The sequence below is a fragment of the Oryx dammah genome, unplaced genomic scaffold (assembly GCF_014754425.2).
Source record: "Oryx dammah isolate SB20612 unplaced genomic scaffold, SCBI_Odam_1.1 HiC_scaffold_1, whole genome shotgun sequence".
Lineage (NCBI taxonomy): Eukaryota > Metazoa > Chordata > Mammalia > Artiodactyla > Bovidae > Oryx > Oryx dammah.
This window is the reverse complement of record NW_024070185.1, coordinates 108857231-108881446: the sequence shown is the minus strand read 5'-3', so window position 1 is coordinate 108881446 and position 24216 is coordinate 108857231. Positions and strand designations below refer to the sequence as shown.

Below are 24216 nucleotides of genomic sequence, written 5' to 3'. Positions count from 1 at the left end.
ACAAACGTGAAATTCATTCTGAAATATTTTCCTTTCCAGCAAAAATGAAAGCTACTTTCCCACCATTTCCAATTTGTAATCAAGCCCTCCTTTATTAAAGGTTTTAATTAGCTGCTTGTGCCTTCACTCCTTATTCCTGGGAACCACGGCATAAACAGGAAGTTCATGCCTCTGGGGCTTATTTGTTGTGGAATGGAAAATATGAAGCTGTGGACTTTCTCAAGGATGATTTAGAGGGAAAGGAGCCTTAAATTGCCATACTCCCCTCCTTATCTTCTCCAGAAGGCTTATAAACCAAGCCACTTCACAAGCAGTACTCCACTTCCACGAATATAAACAGTTCTTTCCTGATGTGACTGGAGATAAACTTGAGAGTTCCGCCTTAGGCTTGTACCATACGCTAGTGCCTGCACCCCAAAGCAACCATGATCTGCCACCCAACACCCTTACAATTGTGTGTGCTCCACTGTCTACCCTGACAACCACAGGGCTCCAGAGCTAAAACTAAAAAGTCTACCGTATCAACTGCCCGAACACCACAGTGTTGGATATTCTAAGGCCAGGCCGATGGAACAGCCCTGCTGTTCGGTAACTGTAACGGTAGTTATACAAAACTAGGCATGAGGTAAAACGGCACAGAAGGATACATACTTCGCGAGCCACCGTCAATTTCCTAGCTTTGATACTACACATAAGATTCAACTATGAGAGGGAACTAAATAGAGTGGACACATAAGCTCTAGCTACTGTCTTTACAACTTGCGGAGAATCTGTATTTCCAGATGAAATGTTTTTCTTAAAGAGCATCTGCTCGTGCACCTCGCCATACTTTGAATTGCTTGCATCCGGACAAGTCATCGAGGATAAAACACAGCCTGGTTTTCCACCGTGAGGTTTCAGCCACCACCCAGCAGAAAGCGGGAGGTGGGGAATGCTCTCGCTAGTGCTTTTCTCTCTGCCTGGGATTCCCTCACCGACCTCCCTCCGCGCCTGTCCTTCCCAAGGGTGGCTGCTTCTCACCTCTCAGTCAACGCCGCCTCCTTAGCCAGGCTTTCCCTTGGCCCGGCATCTAGAGGGGCTCCTCCCGGGGCTGCCGGAGCTCCCCGAGCCCTTCACTGCGGGCGCCCGCGGCCACGCGCTTGCTTTGTTCACTCGCCGGTCACCTCTATCAACTGCAGGAGGGCGGGCCCCGCGTCTCCCCCCGGCGCGCTGGCTCCCCAGCAACGAGTGCCCTGCCCGACTTTATTTCAATAAGGGGCCCCTCATTCGAGTTCACTGCTTTGGGCTCGAGGCTGGCCGCACCGCTCTCTTCCCCTCGCACCGCGGGGGCTCCCGGTCTAGGGCGGACTTTGGCGCCCTCACCCTGGACGCGGGCCCCTCGGCCGCCTCCCTTCACCTGGACCCTACCCGCCCAAGGAGGGCACCATCTTCTTCCAGTTCGTTCGCCCAGCAGGAAGGCATCCTCCCTCAGGCCATCCTCTCAGCCCCTTCCCGTACCTTCTCAGCCGCCGCTCCCACCCCGGGGGCCTCCGCCCTTCCTTTCCGGCGACGCCCCCGCTTCCGGCGCTGCCCCCGGCCCGGACCCCCGCCCGGACCCCGGCCCCAGGGGCGCCTCGCCCCTCCGGCCACGCCCCTCAGCCCTTGGATAGCTGGGAGGGCGGGAGAAGAGGCCCCGCGGGAGGGGCGGTGGCTGGGGGGGGCGTGTCCTCCTCGGTCCTGGGCGGCGATTGGCTGGGCCGCGGAGAAGGGGCGGGACTGCTGCCTGCGTCTCGGGGCTCCTGGGTCGCCTCCGGGCATTCTTCGCAGCTCCACCTCAGGCTCCGGCGACTTCGACGCGAGCGTAGCGGCTCTGGTTCGGGCAGCATGTCTGACAAGCGGCCAGCAGTGGACACCCAAGCTCGGCGGCTTCCCGATTCCTTCAAGGGTGAGCCCCGTGCCCCTGGCGAGGCCCGTGGGGTCCCCCGCCGCCCCCTTCACCTCCTTTCGGGAAGAGCCCCAGCCCAAAGGCCCCAGGAATGTCTCCGAGGTTCCATAGCCGAGTGACTGTGGCTCACAACCGACGTCTCTGCCCGTTGTACGCGGAGAATGATGAACCCTACTTCCCAGGCTGGGGGGGAAAGTTTTAGGGATGTTAGTTAGGGTGCAGAATGCACGCCCAGTGCCCTGCACGGCCGGGACGCGGCATCGAGGGCGTGTCTGCGGTGCCCACAGCCAGAGCAGGGACTCGCGTTATCCAGCGGCTGCCAGATGCCAGGCCCTGTGCCAGCGCTTTCCGCTCGTTATCTCGTGGCGTGCACGAGTGACTGGCGGCAGCGGCTGGTGGAATCGGGGCCCAAACCTGCCCGCCACGCCCGGGGCGCGGGGGAAGTTGGCGTCTTCGCCCCGCTCCCTTCCAGCCCCATCCGAGGACAGCTCCGCCACCCCGCCCTCGCCCACCCTCAGAGTAAGCCCGGGTCCTCCCGAGCTAGAAAGAACTCCTCCTGCTCCCCACCCTGGCCAGTTTGTCCTACTAAACCCCGCAACAGACCGGTGCGGTTTCGCCACAGGTTCCCTACACAGTTGCGGAAGAAGGCTCTTTCTGGCATCCTTCCTGTATCTCTTTCCAGCTTCACTTTCCGCCTCGCTCTGGCCCCTCCACTTTCCTTTGTTCTAGGAACATCAGCATCCTGGCTTTTGGCCCTCCCTAGGAATTGTGAGTTCCCCACCCTACCAGGGCCTTCCCAGGCTTGAAGACAGAAATTGTGTGGCTCAATTCGTTCCCCTATGAAGGGACTAGCACCCTTGAGAGGGCTATCTCCCCGAACCGTTACTGGCTAACTCCTTGGGGGAGATGGGGGTGGTTCATAAAGAGAGGGCTGTAAACCTCTCAGGAGTACTGGTTCCCTCCCAGGGGTTCTTAGTGATCCAAAGGAATTCTTTCTAAGGACAGAATTTCAGACAGAATGACATAGTGAAAAAGTTAGGGGGCTGGATGGGCTTTTCCAGCCCCCCACAAAGAACACTGTACTGCGGGAGTCCCCAGACTCTGGGATTTAATGCCTGATGATCTGAGGTGGAGCTGATGTAATAATACTAGAAATAAAGTGTACAGTCAAGGTAATGCACATGAGTCATCCTGTCCACCGCTACCCCCGCCTCCATGCGTGGAATCATTGTCTTCCAGGAAACTGGTCCTTGGTGCTAAAGAGGTTGAGGACCGCTGCACTGGCCTCAGCAGTTCTGATTATTTGTGATGACAGCCTTGTCCACCGATCCAACATGTCCCCATTTCCTTTTCCAGCAATCTTTGTCTTTAGTTCCATTCCAGGAACATCAAAAGAATTACAGAAATCTTAAATTGTCACTTTTCTGTACCTTAAGTTTGGTGACACTCTGGTAGGAAATCTGTGGAAGTTCTTTGGGAATAAACATGATCTTTGGACTTAATGTGAGTTGTTTTTCGTGCTCACAGAACAGCATTCACTCTTTAAGTTCTTTTTCTTGATTCTGCACTTCACTACTTTTTAGACAGAAGTCTTTTAAAGAATCTAATGAAAACTGTGCACCTATTCCTCTGAAAATCATACATCTAAACAAAATTTTGCCTGGGCTCTGTCACCTTTTTTTAAAAAATGTAAGACTTAGAGATGTGACACTGATAGGAAAGCCAATATGAGAATTTATTAAATAGAATTTACCAAGTGCTTGCCATATGCCAAACACAGCCCAAATACTTTAAAAGCATTATCCAGTGCAATCCTCTAACAGCTCCACAAGGAGAATCTCATTCTCTATCCCTTTACAGCCAGGAAACTGAAGCTCAGAGTGGAAAAAATCACCCACACCTGTGAACTAGGTTCAGCCTTGAACTGACTTTGCAAATCATTTCCCCCATCCTAGAGCCGTTTCTAGAAAGTGGAGGTGTTAGTCGCAGTTCGTGTGGTACTCTTTGCAACCCTATGGGGCTGTAGCCTACTAGGCTTCTCTGTCCATGGAACTCTCCAGGCAAGAATACTGGAGATCTTCCCAACCCGGGAATTGAGCTTCCAGAACCAGAGGTTGAACCCAGGTTTCCTGCATTTCAGGCAGATTGTTTACTGTCTGAGCCATCAGGGAAGCCCTCGGGCTCTCTGGAATGCAAACCCAAAAGGAGGAACTTGTCAAGCAGAAGCTGAGAGACCGCAAAGGAACCTAGCTTCAGTCAAGAACTCCTGGATAAGACAACTCCAGAGGGCTGCTTCCAAGAGGAGCAGTGGAATATAAAAGCCCAAACTGTCCTGTTATGATTTTGCTGATAATTAGTCTTAGGAACGTAAATATGACCATACCCTCAGGCAAGACTAGTCTTTCTTTAAAGCCAGTGCGTTCACTCTGTAATGAGATAATGCAGGTGGGTTACAAAGACACGCGTGATTATAATTAAGAGTCATGTCAACAGAATAAATCCCTTTGGGAGAATGCCTGAAAATAAGCAGAATCAGGGGACTGCTTTGTTTATTTCAGTTGTTACAGTCGATCAGATGGGGAATACTTTGTAACTTATTTAATGATTAATCTGAGTTAAATCCATCAGTGGTCATAGATTAACTCAAGCGATGACAAGTCTGCAGAAGTTGGCATTTCTGTCACTTTTTATAATTAAATAGGTTATTGGACACACCTCATGGTATAACTTGCACACTGTAAAAGACAAAGTCATTGATCACCTGGTCAACTTTGAAGAAAAAAATTTTTTTAATGTTGATAAATATGATAAAGATTGGATTCAAAGTCTGTTTTGTAAGATGTCAGAAATAACTTTCCTGAAAACTATTATAACCAGAAAAAGTGAGCCCCTCTTCTCTGTTTCTGCCTGACAATTTGTGCCGGCCTCCATCATAATGTTTATTACACAGTACTATAAATATAAATTATAATCACCTTTGTTAGACCAGGAGAGCTTCTGAAAGCAGAGGATTGTGTCCTTGATCACGGTAGTAAGTTCAGAATCAAGTGCCTAGTAGGTCTGCAAAAATATTTGTTGAAAGAAAAAGGAAGGAGTGAGATAAAGTTTACATTAATGGAGACATTTTTCTGTTTACAGTTTGTTTTATTAAGTTTGTTACAACTCAAATGATTGATTTTAGGGTGTGGACTTGTTCCTCATACATGTCCTCGTTACAGATAGACTATCTGGGTTTATGTTATCGATAAAGGGATTATAATTGTCAAAGTAATATATTGTACTTAATAAGGAATCTCCTTTGTTTATGAAAGTGTGGAAAGAGCAGTTAGAGGTCACAGTAGAAAGAAGGAAGTGTGCATCAGATCTCTGTTAACACACATCAATTCTTCCATTATTTTTGGACCTTTGTCTATACTCTGAGACTTGTAAAGACACCTGAGCCCCAAACATTTGCCCTGACATTTCAATAGATTAGCCTTGAAGTTACTGGCAATAACAAGTCTGTCCTAAAATATCAGACAATGTAAATTAGATACTAGCCTTGCCTAGTTGTAAATATGCATGGATGGTAAGATTGTATAGATAGCAAAATGAGGGTGGAATCTAAAATTCAAAGATCTGAATTGAGACCTCAGTAGCATCACTTACCACCTGGGTCACCTGGGGAAGTCTCTCAATCTCCAGAGTCAATTCCTTATCTAGATATTGAGCATCATCTTACCGTACTATCTAGCTTCCAAAGTTTTGAGTATCAAATGAGAACATTTTTGTGAATGTACTTTTGAAACTTTAAAATGTCAATTATTAAGATATTATTTATTGGGGACAACACAATAAAAACATTAACAACAGCTTAGTAATTATGCAGGAAATTAAAATTTACGGACAAAAAATGTGAAAGTCCAAGAATGTTTAGGACTCTGACTTATCTCCCCAAATGTGGTCTGTTTCTCCTCCAGGGACAGAATCCCCAAGCAGGTTGTTAGTCTTGATGTTTCTCTGTGGTGTGCAGGTCCCAGAAGGTAGTTCACTTAATATAAAGTTTATTCCTATGTACTGTCAATAATTACCTTACAGTTCTGATCATAATAATGGCTACTATTTACTGAACACTTCCTAAGTGTCAGGCACTCTACATATTTTTGCATATGAGATAATAACTATTCTCTTCCCTCGTTTAGTGAAGTGAAGTTGCTCAGTCGTGTCTGACTCTTTGCAACCCCATGGACTGTAGCCTACCAGGCTCCTCCACCCATGGAATTTTCCAGGCAAGAGTACTGGAGTGGGTTGCCATTTCCTTCTCCAGGGGATCTTCCTGACTCAGGGATTGAACCCAGGTCTCCCACATTGCGGGCAGACACTTAACTGTCTGAGTCACCAGACTCGTTTAAAACTTTTCACTTTCCTAAGTGTCAGGCACTCTACATATATTCTCATTTGAGATAATAACTGTTCTCTTCCTTCATTTCACTTCCCTGGTGGCTCAGATGGTAAAGCATCTGCCTACAGTGCGGGTTCAACCCCTGGATCGGGAAGGTCCCCTGGAGAAGGCAATGGCAACCCACTCCAGTACTCTTGCCTGGAAAATCCCATGGACGGAGGAGCCTGGTAGGCTACAGTCCATGGTGTCACAAAGAGTCAGACACGACTGAGTGACTTCACTTTCCCTCACTTTACTAATAAAATTTAGCAGTAGAATGGAACTCTTAACAGCAAAACTCCAAGCTTTTAGCCACTGCTTAGCTACTCAATCTCAGCTGAAGAATTGGGAACCTTAAGAGCTAGTTCCCTTACGTTTCTATTTTTTTAATTAAAATGATGTTGCCCTCCAAAGACTTTTACGAGAAAACTCAATTATAGGTACTTTAAAGGGCTTCCCTTGTGGCTCAGCTGGTAAAGAATCTGCCTGCAATGCGGGAGACCTGGGTTGAGAAGACCCCCTGGGGAAGGTAAAGGCTACCCACTCCAGTATTCTGGCCTAGAGCATTCCATGGGCTGTATAGTCCATGGGATCGCAGAGTCTGAGCGACTTTCACTTTTCACGTTCACTTAAGATGTCTAGGGCTTCTTCCCTCGTGGCTCAGACAGTAAAGAATCTGCCTGCAATGCAGGAGACTCGGGATCGATCCCTGGGCCGGGAAGATCTCCTGGAAAAGAGAATGGCTATCCACTCCAGGATTCTTGCCTGGAGAATCCCATGGACAGAGAAACGTGGCGGGCTGCAGTCCATGGGGTCACAGAGTCGAACACAACTGAGAAACTAACGCTTAAGACATACAAGTGAAAGTGCTAGGGGGAAAAAAGTGAAGAAGTATAAGGGTTTTGTTCTATTTAATATGTTTCAGGGTCAGTCTAAATTTAATAAAGAACATCAGTCTTTCCAGACATGGGTCATATTCAGTCCATACTTTCCCTGAATTCTCTAACCTCGTGGGTGTAAAGGGCTGATTTTAAAAAGACGAAAGAAAACATTTGGAGAAAGCAGTGTGACTACCGCTTTGGGACAGAGGATGATTCTGAATTGTGTGTGTGTGTGGTGGTGGTGGTTGTTTTTTAAATAACACTGGTTTATAACATCTAAGTTTCATGAGTAAAACAACATTGTATTTCTACTTCTAACTACCTTTCCTATTACCTGCTCACCACCAAAAATTGATGAACTGTATTCTGGGATCCTATATATGGACATGTAACTTCCATTTATCTTCTGTAATAGTCAGCCTTTTCTTCTCTTCCCCGCAGAACAGCAGAATCTGGGAATTCCCTGGAGGTCCAGTCATTAGGACTCCTTGCTCTTAAGTGTTCAAGGGCCCAGGTTCAGTTCCTGGTCAGGAAACTAAGATCCCACAAGCTGCATGGCACAGCTGAAAAAAAAAAACAAACCCCAAAACAGTAGAATCACTCAACTCATTCAACAGCTATTTAATTAATAAATGCTTGAGCACTTGCTGTATACTAGGTATCCTGCGTGACAGCTCACTTACTCTTCACACTGACCCTCTGAGGAGGTGCTCTTTTTAGCCCTCTCTTTAGATGATTAGACGAAAGCACAGAGTTAGACACTTGCAGAGAACACACAGCTAATAAGTAGCGGAGCCAACTCTGAAGCCGCGGTGCTGCACTGTTTTAACAAGGCCACAAGTCCGGAGAAGACAGACTTTGAGTAAGGTAGTTAGAGATACGACAAATGGTATTTAGAGATGGTGAAGTGCTATCGACTAGCAGAGGGAGTCCTTTTAAAGACGCAGGTGTTCAAATTTGAAGTTACTGATGATACTCGCACCTATTCTTTCTCCTCTTTTATGGCCAGAAATATTCAAATGAAGGAAAGCTGCAGAAAATCCTCAAGATGCTTGGGAAATAAAATACTTACACTTACTTAATTTCTGTATTTCTTTTTGAGCTAAGCACAGCATTCCCTTTATTTCTTTTTTTTTTTTTTAATTGAAAATGTTCCTTAAAAGGACTAGTCTATCTCCTTCTCACGGTAAACACATTTTAAGTTTTATAGTTTGGGTCGCGTAACGCTTCATCAGTACTAGCTGTTTGAGTCTAGGATGTGCAGGTTTATAACAGGGAGGGAAGTTAGTCTTTGGCCATGGTTTTTAACCTGATACCACCTGGCCTGTAGCCAGTCCAGCCCAGAGAATAATTTCTTCCCTAGAGGTTTAAGGATAAGGGCATTCAGAGAACCATCTACCACGCCTAATTAAAATAATCATTTGAAAGGTGGATGATAGCATGCTCTTGTTTGCTTTCAAAGCTTCTGCCCAGTGAATTGCAAGTTGTGGTCATCAGTCAAGTAAATGCCATCATTTTTTCAGCATGTATCTGGTACTCTGTGCTAGCCTCTGCCTCTCTCTCCCCTCTCCACCTGTTTTCGTCTTTCTCTCTACAGAATGCCACCTTCACTTTGGTTGTTTATCTTCCTTTCTCCATTTTTCTTATTTGCCTTTTCTTCTGTTGTTTCCTTCCCTTCTGTGTCTCCTAAAATCCCAGTCGATTGAAAAAGTTATATAAAATTTTGATTAATTGAAGACATATTTACATTCACATATTTTATCTGCCCTTTGCTTGTTTCCACATTGAGTTCTTATTTAGCAGATCTTTCAAAGACCCTGTTTCAAAACAATATAAGGGAAGAGAAACTGGGACTGTGGAAAATATAGCCTTATTTGAAAAGTTGGAAGAAAGAGCCAGTGTCTTATTTAACTTATGATTTCCTCTTCCTCAAATAGATGAATGTGATGTGGAACAGGAATGGGTCGTGTGGCCCATGGACCAGATCTGGCTGACCACCTACTTTTGTCAGCCCCCCAAGCTGAGGATAGTTTTTATACTTATACATTTTTTAAAATAGAGGAAGATCTGAAAGCGATATGGAGCTCAGATTCCAGTGTTCGTAAGTTACGCTTGCCTGGGACACAGCCGTCTTCTTCACGTGTGTGTAGTCTGCGGCTTCTTTTGCGTAGTAGTCTGTGGTTGTAACAGACTTTACGGTCAATAAAGCCTTGTGTTTATTCTCTGGCCGTTTACAGGAAAAGTTTGCCACACCTTGACTTTGAATCTCCAGTGAGGCCAAAAAAGAACACCTGTATGCTGAATAAATATGCTTTTAAGAAAAACTCAAAAAATCCCAAGGCCTTTCATTTTGACCTACTGTTACCCCTTAAAACTTGCTGTTAGAACCAGATAACATGTTTTTGAGACTAAATTAGCCAGGCCATCTTTCATGACCCAAGCAACACTGTTCTTGGCAATTTCTGGTATGAAGTATTTCACCTGCATTCTGGGAAGGAGGAAGGCAAACATGATGCTTTCAGCGTTCTCTCTCTCTCTTTTAGTCGCTAAGTCATGTCCGACTCTTGCGACCCCATGGACTGGAGCCTGCTAGGCTCCTCTGTCTGTGGGATTCTCCAGCTTTCAGTGTTGGTTTTTTAATATTCGCGGCCACACCGCTTCTTCCTGTGTGAGTAATATGTTCGTCAGATTTTCAGATACACCAGAAGGTACTTGCTTGAAGAGGAAATCCAGTATCTTTTGAACTTTAGAGCAGAGTCACAATAGTAAACAGAATTGATCATTTCACATAATTTCTAGTGGTGACAGATTTAATCAACCTTAAGGAAATTGGCTGATACGGGATCGTGATCAGCATGCAGTGCTCTGATACTATGCACGTTATGATCTTGAAAAGACTGTTTTGCTGCTTGTCTGGAAGCCAACCCAACAACAATTTCTCTACAAGTTGGTTTTGTTCTTTTTTTTTTTTCCCTCATTTGTTTCATGGTTTTGTTTTGTCTTTTTCTTTTGTCTCTTCCCAAAAGAAGTCTTTTTCTTTAGTACTTTGGTACTCTGAGAGGAATATTTTATACCTACTTTACAGACTTTTATAAATATGAGAAACAGTGTATATAAGAATTTAGCTTGTGGCTGACATGTAATAGGCAGTCAATAAATGGTTATTATTAGTATTCATAAAAGATACCTCCAGAATGAGAGAAATTTAAGAATTGTGTAATTTCATCTTTTCAGCAAAATTAGTTTACACAATGAAGATGTATAGAAGCTTTACTACAAGTATCTTCAAAACAACTGAGTTTCTAGTGGAGAAAACTGGACACAACCTAAATGTTCATCATATGAAACAATGGAATAGTGTAGTAATAAAGGGTATTTAATTGCATCCTTTTAATAATAAATGATATTTATTTAATAATAAAGGATACTAATAAAGGATAAATAATAAAGGATATTTCGTAATATCCTTTAATAAGAAAGGATACTAAAGGATATTAATAACAATATAGGATATTAATAATAATAAAAGATATTTCCTGATATGAAAAGATGTCCACACTATAGAGGAGAAAACAGATTTTAAATTATTACATATACAACTATATAATTTGGGGGAAAAAGGACAAAAATTTACAGGACATATATATAGCAAGGCAGAAAATAATCACCGTCTAGAGATAATGAAAGTATACATCACTTTTTCCTTCCTCTATTCTGAACTATAAGTTTAATATAGTGACAGTACCTTGCTTTTAAAATAAAAAAAGAAAGTAAGATTTTTTTTTAATGTGTGTAAGTTTCTTGGAAGAAAGCCCAATTGGAATACTCAATAAAAATATGTTAATGTATGGGCTTATATCTATTTTCAAAACCTTGCTTGGTCAAAAATTTATTCTAACACAGTTTTCAGGAAAGAGTTTGATAGTAAAAGAAAAAAAAAACTCTAAACCAGGGCAAAGTAGTGTTTACAACCAGTTATCATGGGGTCCCTGACCTTTACGACTGTTCCTACCCAGCAATATCAACAGGTATATCAACCAAAATATCTCAGAAGTACCTATTACTCGTTATTTGTCTTTTAACTCGTAAAGGTAGGAGGCAGGATCCAGACCTCAAAGTAATGAATGGGAATCTTGGAGGAAATGAATTTCCTACAATTTGGGGGAAGTAACTGAGGATTTCTTTTCCCCTTGACTTGTAGTAACTGTAGATGAGTAAGGGTTCACTTACAGCCTGGTGGAGTTTAAACCTCGCCTTTCCAAGGAATGTGATTTTATGCATCTTTTAAAGCTATAACCAGGTGAGGAAGAGTTTCAGGGTGAAACAGTGCTGATTCCCCAGTGTGTATGCTCAGATTATTTCTAGCTGAGCCTTTGAAAAGTGAAAGACCAAGCCCATTTTTCTGAAAATCCACTTAATTTCTTCTTCTTTTTGATTGGCAGTCAAATCCCCTGTACTCATCTGGTATTAATAATTCATTCGTAAATGAGCTTCTTGAGGGTCTTTGACTCTCCAGGCCTAGCCAGTCAGGCACAAAGTGAGGGGAAAACTGAGTAGTTTCAGAGGTTTTTATCAAGAAGGGAAAAGGTGCCTGCTGCTAAGTGCTGCTAAGTCGCTTCAGTCACGTCCGACTCTGTGCAACCCCATAGACGGCAGCCCACCAGGCTCCCCCGTCCGTGGGATTCTCCAGGCAAGAACACTGGAGTGGGTTGCCATTTCCTTCTCCAATGCATGAAAGTGAAAAGGGAAAGTGAAGTCGCTCAGTCGTGTCCAACTCTTCATGACCCCATGGACTGCAGCCTACCAGGCTCCTCTGTCCATGGGATTTTCCAGGCAAGAGTACTGGAGTGGGGTGCCATTGCCTTCTCCAATTTTTTCCCCATTATTTGTGGTGGAAATTGAACACTTGAATAAAATAGGAGTTTACTTCAGTCGCTCAGTCGCGTCCAACTCTTTGCGACCCCATGAATCGCAGCACACCAGGCCTCCCTGTTCATCACCATCTCCCGGAGTTCACTCAGACTCAAGGCCATCGAGTCCGTGATGCCATCCAGCCATCTCATCCTCGGTCGTCCCCTTCTTCTCCTGCCCCCAATCCCTCCCAGCATCAGAGTCTTTTCCAGTGAGTCAACTCTTCGCATGAGGTGGCCAAAGTACTGGAGCTTCAGCTTTAGCATCATTCCTTCCAAAGAAATCCCAGGACTGATCTCCTTCAGAATGGACTGGTTGGATCTCCTTGCAGTCCAAGGGACTCTCAAAAGTCTTCTCCAACACCACAGTTCAAACACATCAATTCTTCGGCGCTCAGCCGTCTTCATAGTCCAACTTTCACATCCATACATGACCACAGGAAAAACCATAGCCTTGACTAGACAGACCTTAGTCGGCAAAGTAATGTCTCTGCTCTTCAATATGCTATCTAGGTTGGTCATCACTTTTCTTCCAAGGAGTAAGCGTCTTTTAATTTCATGGCTGCAGTCACCATCTGCAGTGATTTTGGAGCCCAAAAAAATAGAGTCTGACACTGTTTCCACTGTTTCCCTGTCTATTTCCCATGAAGTGATGGGACCGGATGCCATGATCTTCGTTTTCTGAATGTTGAGCTTTAAGCCAACTTTTTCACTCTGCTCTTTCACTTTCATCAAGAGGCTTTTTAGCTCCTCTTCACTTTCTGCCATAAGGGTGGTGTCATCTGCATATCTGAGGTTATTGATATTTCTCCCAGCAATAAAATAGAGTGACAGAAAACTCACTGAGCACTGCCTCAATCCTGGGAGGCCAGTCTGATTATTTCAAGACACAAAGGTTCAGAGAGGTAAAGATCACACAAGTAAGAAGTCACAGAGTTGAAACTAGAAATTCATCTTACAAGGGATATAAATGCACAAAGAAATTATACATCCAGCAGGTAAGCTAAGAAGTATTTTATGTCCTCTCTCTGGGAGATAACTGTGCTAGACATTGAAAATATAAACATAAAAAAGAAACAGCCCTGCCTTCAGGGAGTTTATCGTCTAGGATGTTGAGGACACGGAGCTTTGCCTGGAGTAAGGGAGTCTTGGAGCCGTGTTTGAGAAAGTACCAGACGCTGTCAGATAAGTTTTCGTGGCCCGTCTATTCCTTGTTTGGAATTCCTTTCACTTTGGAAACCTAGGCTTGAGCCTGGCAATGAGCCTTGAGATTGTCTTTTGCTATAAATAGGCACAACTGGAATTAAGAGGACTTTCTCTGTTAGGATATCAGATTTCATTCTCAGAACTCCTACCATGCTTTTCCAGTTTGGAGTTTGTCTTGAGGAAGTGCTCCAAACACAACAGCTTCTTTAATAAGGATTTTTAAATTATTATTATTCAGAGGCAAAAGGTCAAAGAGTGAGTTGATTTATAACATGGGATTCGCAGTGAGATGACCTATATTTGAAGCCCAAGTCCTCCATTGTGTGTGACCTCGGGGAAAAGTTTCTTCAGTGACTTCATTGGTATGGTAAAGTGGAATTAAAAACACCTAACTTCCCAGGGACTTTGTACGAAGTAAATGAGATATGTGTCTAAAGTAATTCAATGTAGTACAGGAAGTATAACAAGCCACCTAAAAAGGCTGCTGTGATTCATACCTGTTACAACAGCGCCTGACCTGACTTCTCTCCACAAGTGGCATGTGGCCTTGCTTGAAATTTCTCACTGAATGCATCCATGCCCCTCAAAGAGATAACTTAGAAACCTCCAGGGTTAACTTAGATCACTTGTGGAACATTTACCTGACACTATGACATGGGATCAGAAAATTGCAAAGTCCCGTCAACCAGAGGACTAATGTAGAGACTTGCTGCCATTCTTAGGACTTCACGCTTCCACTGCAGCAGGCACGGGCTTGATCCCTGGTTGGGAAGATCCCACATGGCCTGGCCAAGACCAGACCAGAGTACTCCTGTGTATTTCTCATCCTTCATCTCAGGTTTGGAGCACTTGACCTGGGTGCTCACATGTGTCTGTCTTTTCTCTGGGCTCCCAGCCATCATCTGCTGCTTTCTTTTTGTTTATTCGGAACTTCTTCTCACTGCCATCTAAATCGCTCCTCTGATCTAAGGAATCACCCATGCCTGGCCTACCTCTTCCTCTCTGGCCCCCTCCCTCCCTCTCCTTATTAAAACAGCTCCTGGAAAGACCAGCCTTCCATGCTTGAACAGGGATCTATCCCTGAGCCTATTCAGGCCCTCTGTCCCCCACAAAAAGGAAAGCAAGAACCAGGAAGACCTCAGATACAGAGAGTAGGAAGCGGCTCGGGAAGAGAAGGGAGATTACCAGGATGGCAGTGAGAGGTAAGCAGAGGGAGAACAAGAATCAGTGCAGACACAGCTCCGAGCTGCTTCCTCAGCAGGTGAAATGGGTAGGATACCTGAGCCTGCGGAAAGGAGGTGTAGACAACTGAAGAAAGTTGAATCGTTAAGTACACCGAAAACTAAGCAAAAGAAAAATAAAAGAGGACAGTGACTCCAGAAAAAAAAAAATCAGTAAATTGTATGAGTGAAAAACAACTTAGGCCTCACTGCATGGCTTAGCTCTGAATCATATTTGCATATTTGTGAAATACAAAATTTGATATTTTTATGCAATCCCAAGGATAGGTGTCTTTATGCAGTGGGGGAGGGGTAGGAAGTCAATAGATGAAGCTTAAGACTGTAAAAGCAATAACAAACTAGTGTGTTCTTTAGAAACAGGTGAGTCAGATACCACACTACACAGCTGAAAGAACACTTGGCTTGGAAGAAATCGGGAGAGGGGAGCAGAGCACTGCCCTCTTTTTTTGCACTCGTCTTGTGGAACTATTTGACTTTTTTAACTTTGTGCAAGTGTAATTGATAAAAATTCCTTGACCCCTTGTAGCTCAATTGGTGAAGAATCTGCCTGCAGTGCAGGAGACCCGGGTTTGATTCCTGGGTTGGGAAGATCCCCTAGAGAAGTAAGTGGCAACCCACTCCAGTACTCTTGCCTGGAGAATCCCGTGGACAGAGGAGCCTGGCAGACTACAGTCCATGGGGTTGCAAGAGTTGGACATGACTCGGCAACTAAACCACAAATAGATAAAAATGAAACCGAAACAGAAAAAGCACAAATGTGCAGCAACAAAACCCAAAAAGGAAAAAGAGGGACACCTAGAAGGGAGGGAGATAGGTTGCAGATGTTATTTACTTACTTTGAAAAATGTGCCTGCACAAAAAGGGTTTGGAAGAATATCATCTTGGAACTGAGTAATTTTCCCTCCTTTTCTATACTTTTCTAAACTATTTGGAGTGGGACATGTATTAATATTATCTTTGTGATCAGACAGAAAGCTATTTCAGGAAATTCCCTTGTGGACCAGTGGTTATGACTCTGCACTTTCACTGCCAAGGGCATGGGTTCAATCCCTGATCAAGGAACTAAGATCCCACAAGCCACACTGCACAGCCAAAAAAAGAAAACCCAATTTCATGTTACAGAAAAGGTAAACTATTAGGAATGTGGGAGGAAAACCATGTACAAAGATGTTCATTATAGCATTTTCATAATAGTGAGAAGGCAATGGCACCCCACTCCAGTGCTCTTGTCTGGAAAATCCCATGGATGGAGGAGCCTGGTGGGCTGCAGTCCATGGGGTCGTTAAGAGTCGGACACGACTGAGCGACTTCACTTTCACTTTTCACTTTCATGCATTGGGGAAGGACATGGCAACCCACTCCAGTGTTCCTGCCTGGAGAATCCCAGGGACGGTGGAGCCTGGTGGGCTGCCGTCTATGGGGTCGCACAGAGTCGGACACGACTGAAGCGACTTAGCAGCAGCACCAGCAGCAAGAAATCAGAACCAACGTGGGTGATAAACTGTACATATAGCTAGTGAGATGTTTTACAGGCATTTTAAATAGAGGACCTAAGTGAGCTTGAACAAGTATACCATATGATTTTCACCTTTAATTATGCTGTACCCTCAGCTTAAATGCCTTTTATCCTCCTTCCCCTTGTCACTGGTTTTCCCTTAACCATCACGTCCTGCAAGAAGCCCCTCTAACAACTGCCGCCACTGCCTACCCACCCCACTCTGGTTTCACCTCAATTCCAGCCGTATGGTGTGAGTTGCTTCTATTCTTGTGTTTTCAAAATGTTCTGAACAGATACTGCATCTATACTTAGTGCTTAGTATTGTGATGATTTTGCCACTAAACCTTCTTGGTAGTTGGTATGGATCTTAAAAGTTTTATTACTTCAGCACACAGTAGAGATTAGGGGAAGTAGCACTTACACCTCACGGTTTTTATGTGGATTCGATGGGAAAGTTCATGTAAATGACCGACGTTCAGTGAATGGCAAGGGTGAAGACGGCGGGCTCGTGCTAAGAACAGTGATAAGAACTGTGTGTTTTTTTATTTTCACAGATAGCCCCAGTGCAGGCCTCGGTGTTTGTGGATGGATTTTGGTGGCTATATCATTCTTGTTCACGGTTATAACTTTCCCAATGTCAATATGGATGTGCATAAAGGTAAAAAAGGTTTCATTCACATCTGGAAAGGGGCCAGCTCATAAGTACATAAGCCCATGAAGGGGGTGTGTGTGTGTAAGAGAAACTATACTGACCTAAAATTCTTTTCCCTTCATCTCTTGAAAAATTACTCTAGCCAACTATTACAATGGAATTTTAAGACTGCTTTTCAGGGACTTCCTGGTGGTCCAGTGGTTAAGACTCCACCTTTCAATGCACTGGGGTGTGGGTTTGATCTCTGGTCAGAGAACTAAGGTCCCACATGCCTTGGGGTGTGGCCAAAAAATAAAAAAAAATTTTTTTAAACAGACTTCTTTTCAGCCCCTATCCGGTCGGTCCTTCCTGTGGGTTAAAGTAAGGATCACCATCTAAAATTTTCTGGAATCAGGGATGCAGGACAATCCTGTGAGAAAAAGGTCCTCCAGTGTCAGGATTCTGAGGTGTGACTGCAGGCGCTACTGTTTACTGCGTGACCTTTGCTGAATTTCCTCACCTGTGAGACGGGAGGAAATGGCAACGTCTGTCTTATAGGGCTGTTGTGAGGATTAAATGAACTACGTACTTAGCAGAGCACCTGGCACACGGTTATTGTCCCACCTGTGCTGGTTATTTCTTCTCTAAAGTTAATCAGTTCAGTTAAGTTCAGCCACTCAGTCGTGTCCAACTCTTTGCGACGCCATGGACTGCAGCACGCCAGGCCTCCCTGTCCATCACCAACTCCTGAAGTTTACCCAAACCCATGTCCATCAAGTTGGTGCTGCCATCCAACCATCTCATCCTCTGTCATCCCCTTCTCCTCCTGGCCTCAATCTTTCCCAGCATCAGGGTCTTTTCAAATGAGTCAGCTCTTCAGGTGGCCAAAGTATTGGAGTTTCAGCTTCAACATCAGTCCCTCCAATGAACACTCGGGACTGATCTCCTTCAGAATGGACTGGTTGGATCTCCTTGCAGTCCAAGGGACTCTCAAGAGTCTTCTCAAACACCACAGTTCAAATGCATCAATTCTTTGGCGCTCAGCTTTCTTTATAGTCCAATTCTCACATCCATACATGACCACTGGAAAAACCATAGCCTTGACTAGATGGACCTTTGTTGGCAAAGTAATGTCTCTGCTTTTGAATATGCTATATAGGTTGGTCATAACTTTCCTTCCAAGAAGTAAGCGTCTTTTAATTTCATGGCTGCAGTCACCATCTGCAGTGATTTTGGAGCCCAAGAAATAAAGTTTGCCTCTGTTTGCACTGTTTCCCCATCTGTTTGCCATGAAGTTATTAATACTGTGATAAATGACAGTCACTTACATATTGCTAAAAAGAGAAAATATTCTCTAAGAATTTTCAGATTAGTTACTATTATAGTTTAAGGAACCAGAAGGCAAACTATGAGGATGTTAACTTTTCTCCCCCTGGGTTGACAATTCATGAGTAATTGAATAATAATGTTAACAGCTGAGGAGTGAAGTTGTGAATTTGCTTTTGTATACTCTCTATACTATCCAGATTTTACACAGTGAGTATCTACTGCCTTTGTAATCCACAAAAAAAGTAATTAATTCTTGGTAATTCTGGGAGGGGTCATTAAACATTAACGTGTTGACTGTAGCTGTTATCTGGTGTTATAAACAGCTCACCTATTTAGAGGAGAAATATATATATAATATTTCGAAAGCTATGCATGTAACTACTTGTACTTCTCATGTTAAATTATGATTTGTGTTTTTAATCTAGATCATAAAAGAATATGAAAGAGCCATCATTTTCAGACTGGGTCGCATCTTACAAGGAGGAGCCAAAGGACCTGGTAAGTGCTTGCACTGTTTGTCTGGAAAGCAAAATTCATCCTTTTACTGATATGATTTTCTTCATGAAGGTCTCTGTTGACTTAGAAGACTTCTCACAGCAGAATTTGTGCAACAATAGCAGTACAGCCTACCAGAAATTACCCTTTCCTTCCCGCCTCTCCCCTCCCCTTCCTATTTGAGTTGATAAGATTATCTTTAGGCCAGAAATAGCTGCAGCTATCGAAATTTGAGCATGAGAATCCCTACTGAAATAAATGCTTCCAGTCATTATTTTTGGCAAACTTCAGTTAAGCTCCCACTGAGTTCCAGGCTCTGAGAATTCAAGGGACACAAAAACAGAGTCCCTGCCCCAAGGGTCTTTCTGCCTGGTGGTGGGTCGCCAGCAGAGACAGTTGACAGTCACAGTCCCGCATGGTGAATGTTGTGTCAAGAAGTCACAGGTGGCTGTGGAAACCCAGAAAAGAGTGTCCACCCCAAGTGGCAGGATGCTTTCTGGAGGTGACATCTTGGCAGGAAAAGGTGAGAACTGGGGGAGAGGTGTCCCCAGGATCAGAGCATGTGCAGAGCCATGCAGAGAAGAGCACTATAGCTCAGTGAACTGCAGGCAACCCAGCCTAGCCGGGGTGCAGGACGGGAACAGAGGGGAGTGGTGAAGAGGTGAGCAGGGACAGGTTGTGCAGGGCGTGGTGCAGCTTGTTTGTAGGAAACAAGACTGGAAGAAATAGCAAGATTACGTAAGAAGCAATTGCATCAATCTAAATGAAAACAGGGATTTCCCTGGTGGTCCAGTGGTTAAGACTCCACGCTTCCACTGTAGCGGGGCACGGGTTCAGGCCCTGCGGGGAACTAAGATCCCACCTGCTGTGTGGGACGGCCAAAAAAAAATGGTAAGTGAAAGCAAACGGGCGCCAGTACAAGCAGAGTAAGGAGATGCAGCCCACAGGTCTCGTGGGGACGGCCAGCTGTGGGAAGAAAGCCGCAGGAGTCGAGGCTGCTGCTCTCCAGCTCATCCCCTGAGACGCCCTGCTTTCTTGCAGTTAATCGGGTTGATCCTGTTAGAACCGAAGGGCACAGTGAGCTGATGAGATAGGTGCCGGTGTGCTCTGATCTTGGGTGTGTCTCTGTTGCAGGCTTGTTTTTTATTCTGCCGTGCACTGACAGCTTCATCAAAGTGGACATGAGGACTATTTCATTTGATATCCCTCCTCAGGAGGTAAGGTCGTCTTCTGCTGTGGGTGGCTGAGCTGTCCTGGGCCTGGTGTGGAGAGGTGGCGGGGCCAGCGGCCACAGCACAGCTGGAGAGCCCCTCTGCCCTCAGCGTTTTCTGGCCGTGTGGCCTCCAGCAAGTTCTTTAACTTCTCTTTGTGCCCGCATTTCCTCATCTATAAAATAGAGGTTATAAAAGCAGGACCTACCCTATAGTGTTTTTGTGAGAAGTAAATGAGACGCTCTATGTAAAGTGCTTAGAGCAGAGGCTGATAAACAGTAAGTGCTGTGAAAGTGCTTATTATTATTACAAGCGTACTATAATGTTAACGTAAGTATAATGTCACCACTGCCATCAGCACTCTCCCTATCACGCTTCTCTCTGGGTTTCTGATAGAACATTCCTCTTACAGTTCTTGACAGTATTCTAGATAAACTGGTTAGAAGCCAAAGAATTAGAGACTGCCCATTTGGTATTTTAGATAAGAATATGATATTTTATATTAGTGATTATTTCAGGCTTTTTCAAAGTGCCTCACCATTGAGGCTCACAGCAGAATCCCAGAAAGCAGACAGGACTTCCTCCTGACTCACGGGCAGGGCCAGGGCCTCAGAGTCCCTGCTCAAGGCTTAGCCTGGGACAGCCCCACGCCACGGGGACCCTCCACTAGCACCGTCCCAGCCCTTGACACAGCGGCGGGCATCCTGGCCCTTGTGTCTGAGGAGGCGTCATGACCGTCACAGGTAGATGCAGGGGAGGACCAAAGAGGCTGCTGATGTTTGCTGGCCAGAGGCCAGGTCCTCAGCAGAGCGGTGGAGCCTGGTCACAAGATCCAGAGACCAGCTCAGAAGCTTCCCTGCTGGTCCTGAGCCACGTAGTTAGTGAGGTGAGACTTTGTAATCCACACATACACAGTGACACCAGAAATCATTTTTACCCGTAAAAGCAAGACTGAGAGCATGTCTGTATTCTCTATGTGGAAGGTTGACTCTCAGAAGGAGCCCGCTGAGGGTAGCGGCGAGTTCTGGCACTTTCCTCTGTAAACACGGAGGGCAGCTGGCAGGGTCACGGCAAGCTTCTGCCTTCCAGCTGCTCCCTGAACACAGAGCAGTTTGAAACTTGGCAAGCAGTCCTCTTTTTCTGATCCCCTGTGAGCTTGTTATGAAGGAAGATAAACACTCTGCCTACAATAATCGGTAGACAGAGAGGCTGCAACTTTACGAAACTCCAGCCGCGGCAGAGTCTCTATGGCAAGAATCCCTTTAGAAACGACCTACATTTTCCGTCACATCATGGGAAAAAATTAATTTTCACACAAGATGGTAATATATTATGTATCTATTTACAAACTCCCCACTTCTCCTCCAAATTTGAAGTATTTTTAGCTTACTGAGAAAAAAGAATTAACTCTTTTGATGCCTGGCAGAACTAAACAACTATTATCGTTTTTATGACTTTTTTCCACGTACATAGCTCTTTACATTCTCAAAATGGCTTCACTTGCAAACATCTTATTTGACCTTCAAAGAAATTTGCTTAGAATTGGGCAATATTAGTAGCCCCGTCATACAGATGAGGAGTCGCTAAGTCAGACAGTCGAGAACCCTCGCTAGAGGTCCCTGAGGGAGGAGCCAGCAGCGCTGGAGCTGGAGTTGAGGCCCCCTGCCTCTCCCCACACTTCCTCCCTCGCTCCACCCCTGGGGCCGTGCTTCCGTCTAGTCCATCTCTTGTTTCACTGACTACCTGCTGTGTATCAAGCACTCTGCCAGTGCTAGAGATATAAAGACAAACTGCCTTCAGAAGTTCCTAGTCGAACAGGGAGGCAGTGGTGTCAGTAAATCGCGTCACTGCTGGGGTGGGTGAAGGAATGAGTGTGCAACTCTGCCGGGAGGGTCAGGCAAGTTTCATGGAGAAGAGGGCACTTGAGCTGTGTCTTAGCTGCCGTATCTGTCTGATGTTGTGGGGGGGGCGGGGGACATCCTAGCAGAGGAACTCCCGCAGGGAGGCCCGGGACGCGGTGTGTGTGGGAGCCCCACGTTGTCTAGCGCAGGACATGTGCAGGAGTGGGGAGGAAGGAGGCCGGAGGGCAGGTATCAAAGGGGTTTGCACCAAACCAAGGACTCTGCCCTTGAGCGTGACAGGAAGCGCTGACACACGGGGTCTGTGTCCTGCAAGCGTTTTATGCAGCACACTGTCAATACACTTCCACCCTGACATCGCCCTATGAAGAGAGCTCAGTTCTTTCGTCCCAGTAACACTGTGCTGCTTCAGGCTCATCAGACCTAGGCTCTCTGGCGCCTCTGCTCCTTCTTACACATAATTGTCTGCCTTGAATACTCCCACTCTATCCTCAGAAAATTGTTATTTCCTTTTTCAAGACTTAGTTCATGTCTCACCTCTGCCAGCTACAACTGTCCATCTTTTTCCCTTAGAGCGTCCCTTGATTCCCTGACCTCCTTGAAAGTAGGAACTAAGGGTTTTTCATGCCTTTATCCCTGAAACCTAGCACAGTGTCAGCTACTGACTGTGACTAAGTCTCAGTATTTGTTGAATGATCAAATGAGTGAATGGAATTAATAGTAAACGAAAGTACTTTATTAACATTTTTAAGACATAGTGACCATTCTGATTCTTCGTGGTCTGAGTCCCTTGGGGTCGTGTAACAAACTCGGTGGCTCATAAACCAGGTATGTATTGCTCACAGTTCTGAAGTAGTGCTGGTGAAGACTCCAGCAAATTTGGTGTCTGATGAAGGCCTGCCTCCTCATTCCTAGATCACTGTTTGCTCATTATGTCCTCACACAGTAGAAGGGGGAGGGCTCTCTCTGGGGTCTCTTTTATAAGGATGCTAATCCCATTGATGAGGGCTCCACCCTCATGGCCTCCCAAAGGCCCCACCTCCAAACACCAACACACTGGGGATGGAGTTTCAACATGAATTTTAGGGAGACGCAAACATTCAATCAGCAGCACTTACTAAAGACGTTGGGTGGCATCAGAGTCCTCGCAGCGTCACTAAAAACGAGGCTGACGGATCTCCTGTGCTTCCCTGCCTCGCAGATCCTCACCAAGGACTCGGTCACCATCAGCGTGGACGGCGTGGTCTATTACCGCGTGCAGAACGCCACTCTGGCTGTGGCAAACATCACCAATGCTGACTCCGCAACCCGTCTTTTGGCACAAACGACCCTGAGGAACGTCCTGGGCACCAAGAACCTTTCCCAGATCCTCTCTGACAGGGAAGAGATCGCACACAACATGCAGGTGAGGAGGGCACTGCCGGTGCGACTCAGCTGCAGGTTTGGGAAGAGAAGCACAGGGCCCATGGGCACCTGAGAACTTTTCATTAAGTCAGCCTGGAGACTCACTGGCCTTTTTTCCTTCATAGAAAACTCTCCCAGGCTTGATGGAAGGGGATCTTTTTCATATGAGTAGGTTATAGGGTAGTAACACTCCAATGCATGCATGTTTCTTAATTCCCTCCAGTATGATTTTTTTCCCCAAAGTTAGTGTCAGCTTTTTTCTTCTAGCGTAATAGTTCAGAGGCTGTTCTGCAAGACAGGGCAGGTACAGCTCGAGCCATATTCTGTGCGAGTCCCATGACTTCTTTTGTAACTCTCAACACTTTCCAGTCTTGCCTTCATAACAGATGATGAATCAAATCTGACTTGGTCAGAAAAGATCAAGTACTGTGCATCTGAACTGTTACTGTCTGTGCAGCTGTCTTTGGTCTTAAGTGATACCCCGACAACCATGTGAGACAGAGCAGTGTGACGTCACTCCAGCACTGCAAAGGGAGGAGGCTGAGGCGTGGAGAAGCAGCACGGCTCACACAGGCTCACAGGAGCTCAGCAGCTCTCTGGCCGCCTGTTTTAATAAGTGAAGCTTTATTAGAATGCAGCCACACGCACTGACTGGTGTATTATTTCCCATGGCCACTTTTCATCAGCAAAGGCAGAGTTAGTTGCCCCAGACACTGAAAATCAATAGCCACTATCTAACCCTTTTAGGGCTTCCCAGGTGTCAGTAGTGGTAAAGAACCCGCCTGCCAATGCCAGAGCCGTAAGAGGCGCAGGTTCAATGCTTGGGTCGGGAAGATCCCCTGGAGGAGGGCATGGCAGCCCACTCCAGGAGAATCCCATGGACAGGAGCCTGGCGGACTGCAGTCCACTGGGTCGCAAAGATTTGGACTCGACTGAAGGAATTTAGCTCTTTTAGAAAACGTTTGCCAACCCACATTCACTTATTAGTAGCAGAATCAAGAACAACTTCCCAGTAATCCAGCCTCCCACTTCAGCCTGCATGCCTCCGCGGGTAACTCTCTGCAGCCCTCCCCCACTCCAGATTCCAGCGAACACGGCCGCCTTAGGCGCCTGTGCGAGGGCTGAGCGTTCTCAGCCTGCCTTCTCTCTCCCTAACAGCTGCCTTAGGCGCCTGTGCGAGGGCTGAGCGTTCTCAGCCTGCCTTCTC

At 45.5% G+C, this 24216-nt stretch overlaps 1 protein-coding gene across 1 annotated transcript in view; it reads left to right on the top strand.

Moving 5' to 3' along the window:
- Positions 1-1758: 1758 nt before the first annotated feature.
- STOM (stomatin) overlaps positions 1759-24216 on the top strand; it is a 31933-nt gene continuing 9475 nt past the window's right edge. Inside the window, exons 1-5 of the mRNA XM_040241293.1 lie at positions 1759-1924; positions 16635-16738; positions 18466-18538; positions 19670-19752; positions 22807-23010. Of these exons, the coding sequence (XP_040097227.1) occupies positions 1864-1924; positions 16635-16738; positions 18466-18538; positions 19670-19752; positions 22807-23010 (525 nt within the window). The 5' untranslated portion in view covers positions 1759-1863. The remainder of the gene's footprint in view (positions 1925-16634; positions 16739-18465; positions 18539-19669; positions 19753-22806; positions 23011-24216) is intronic.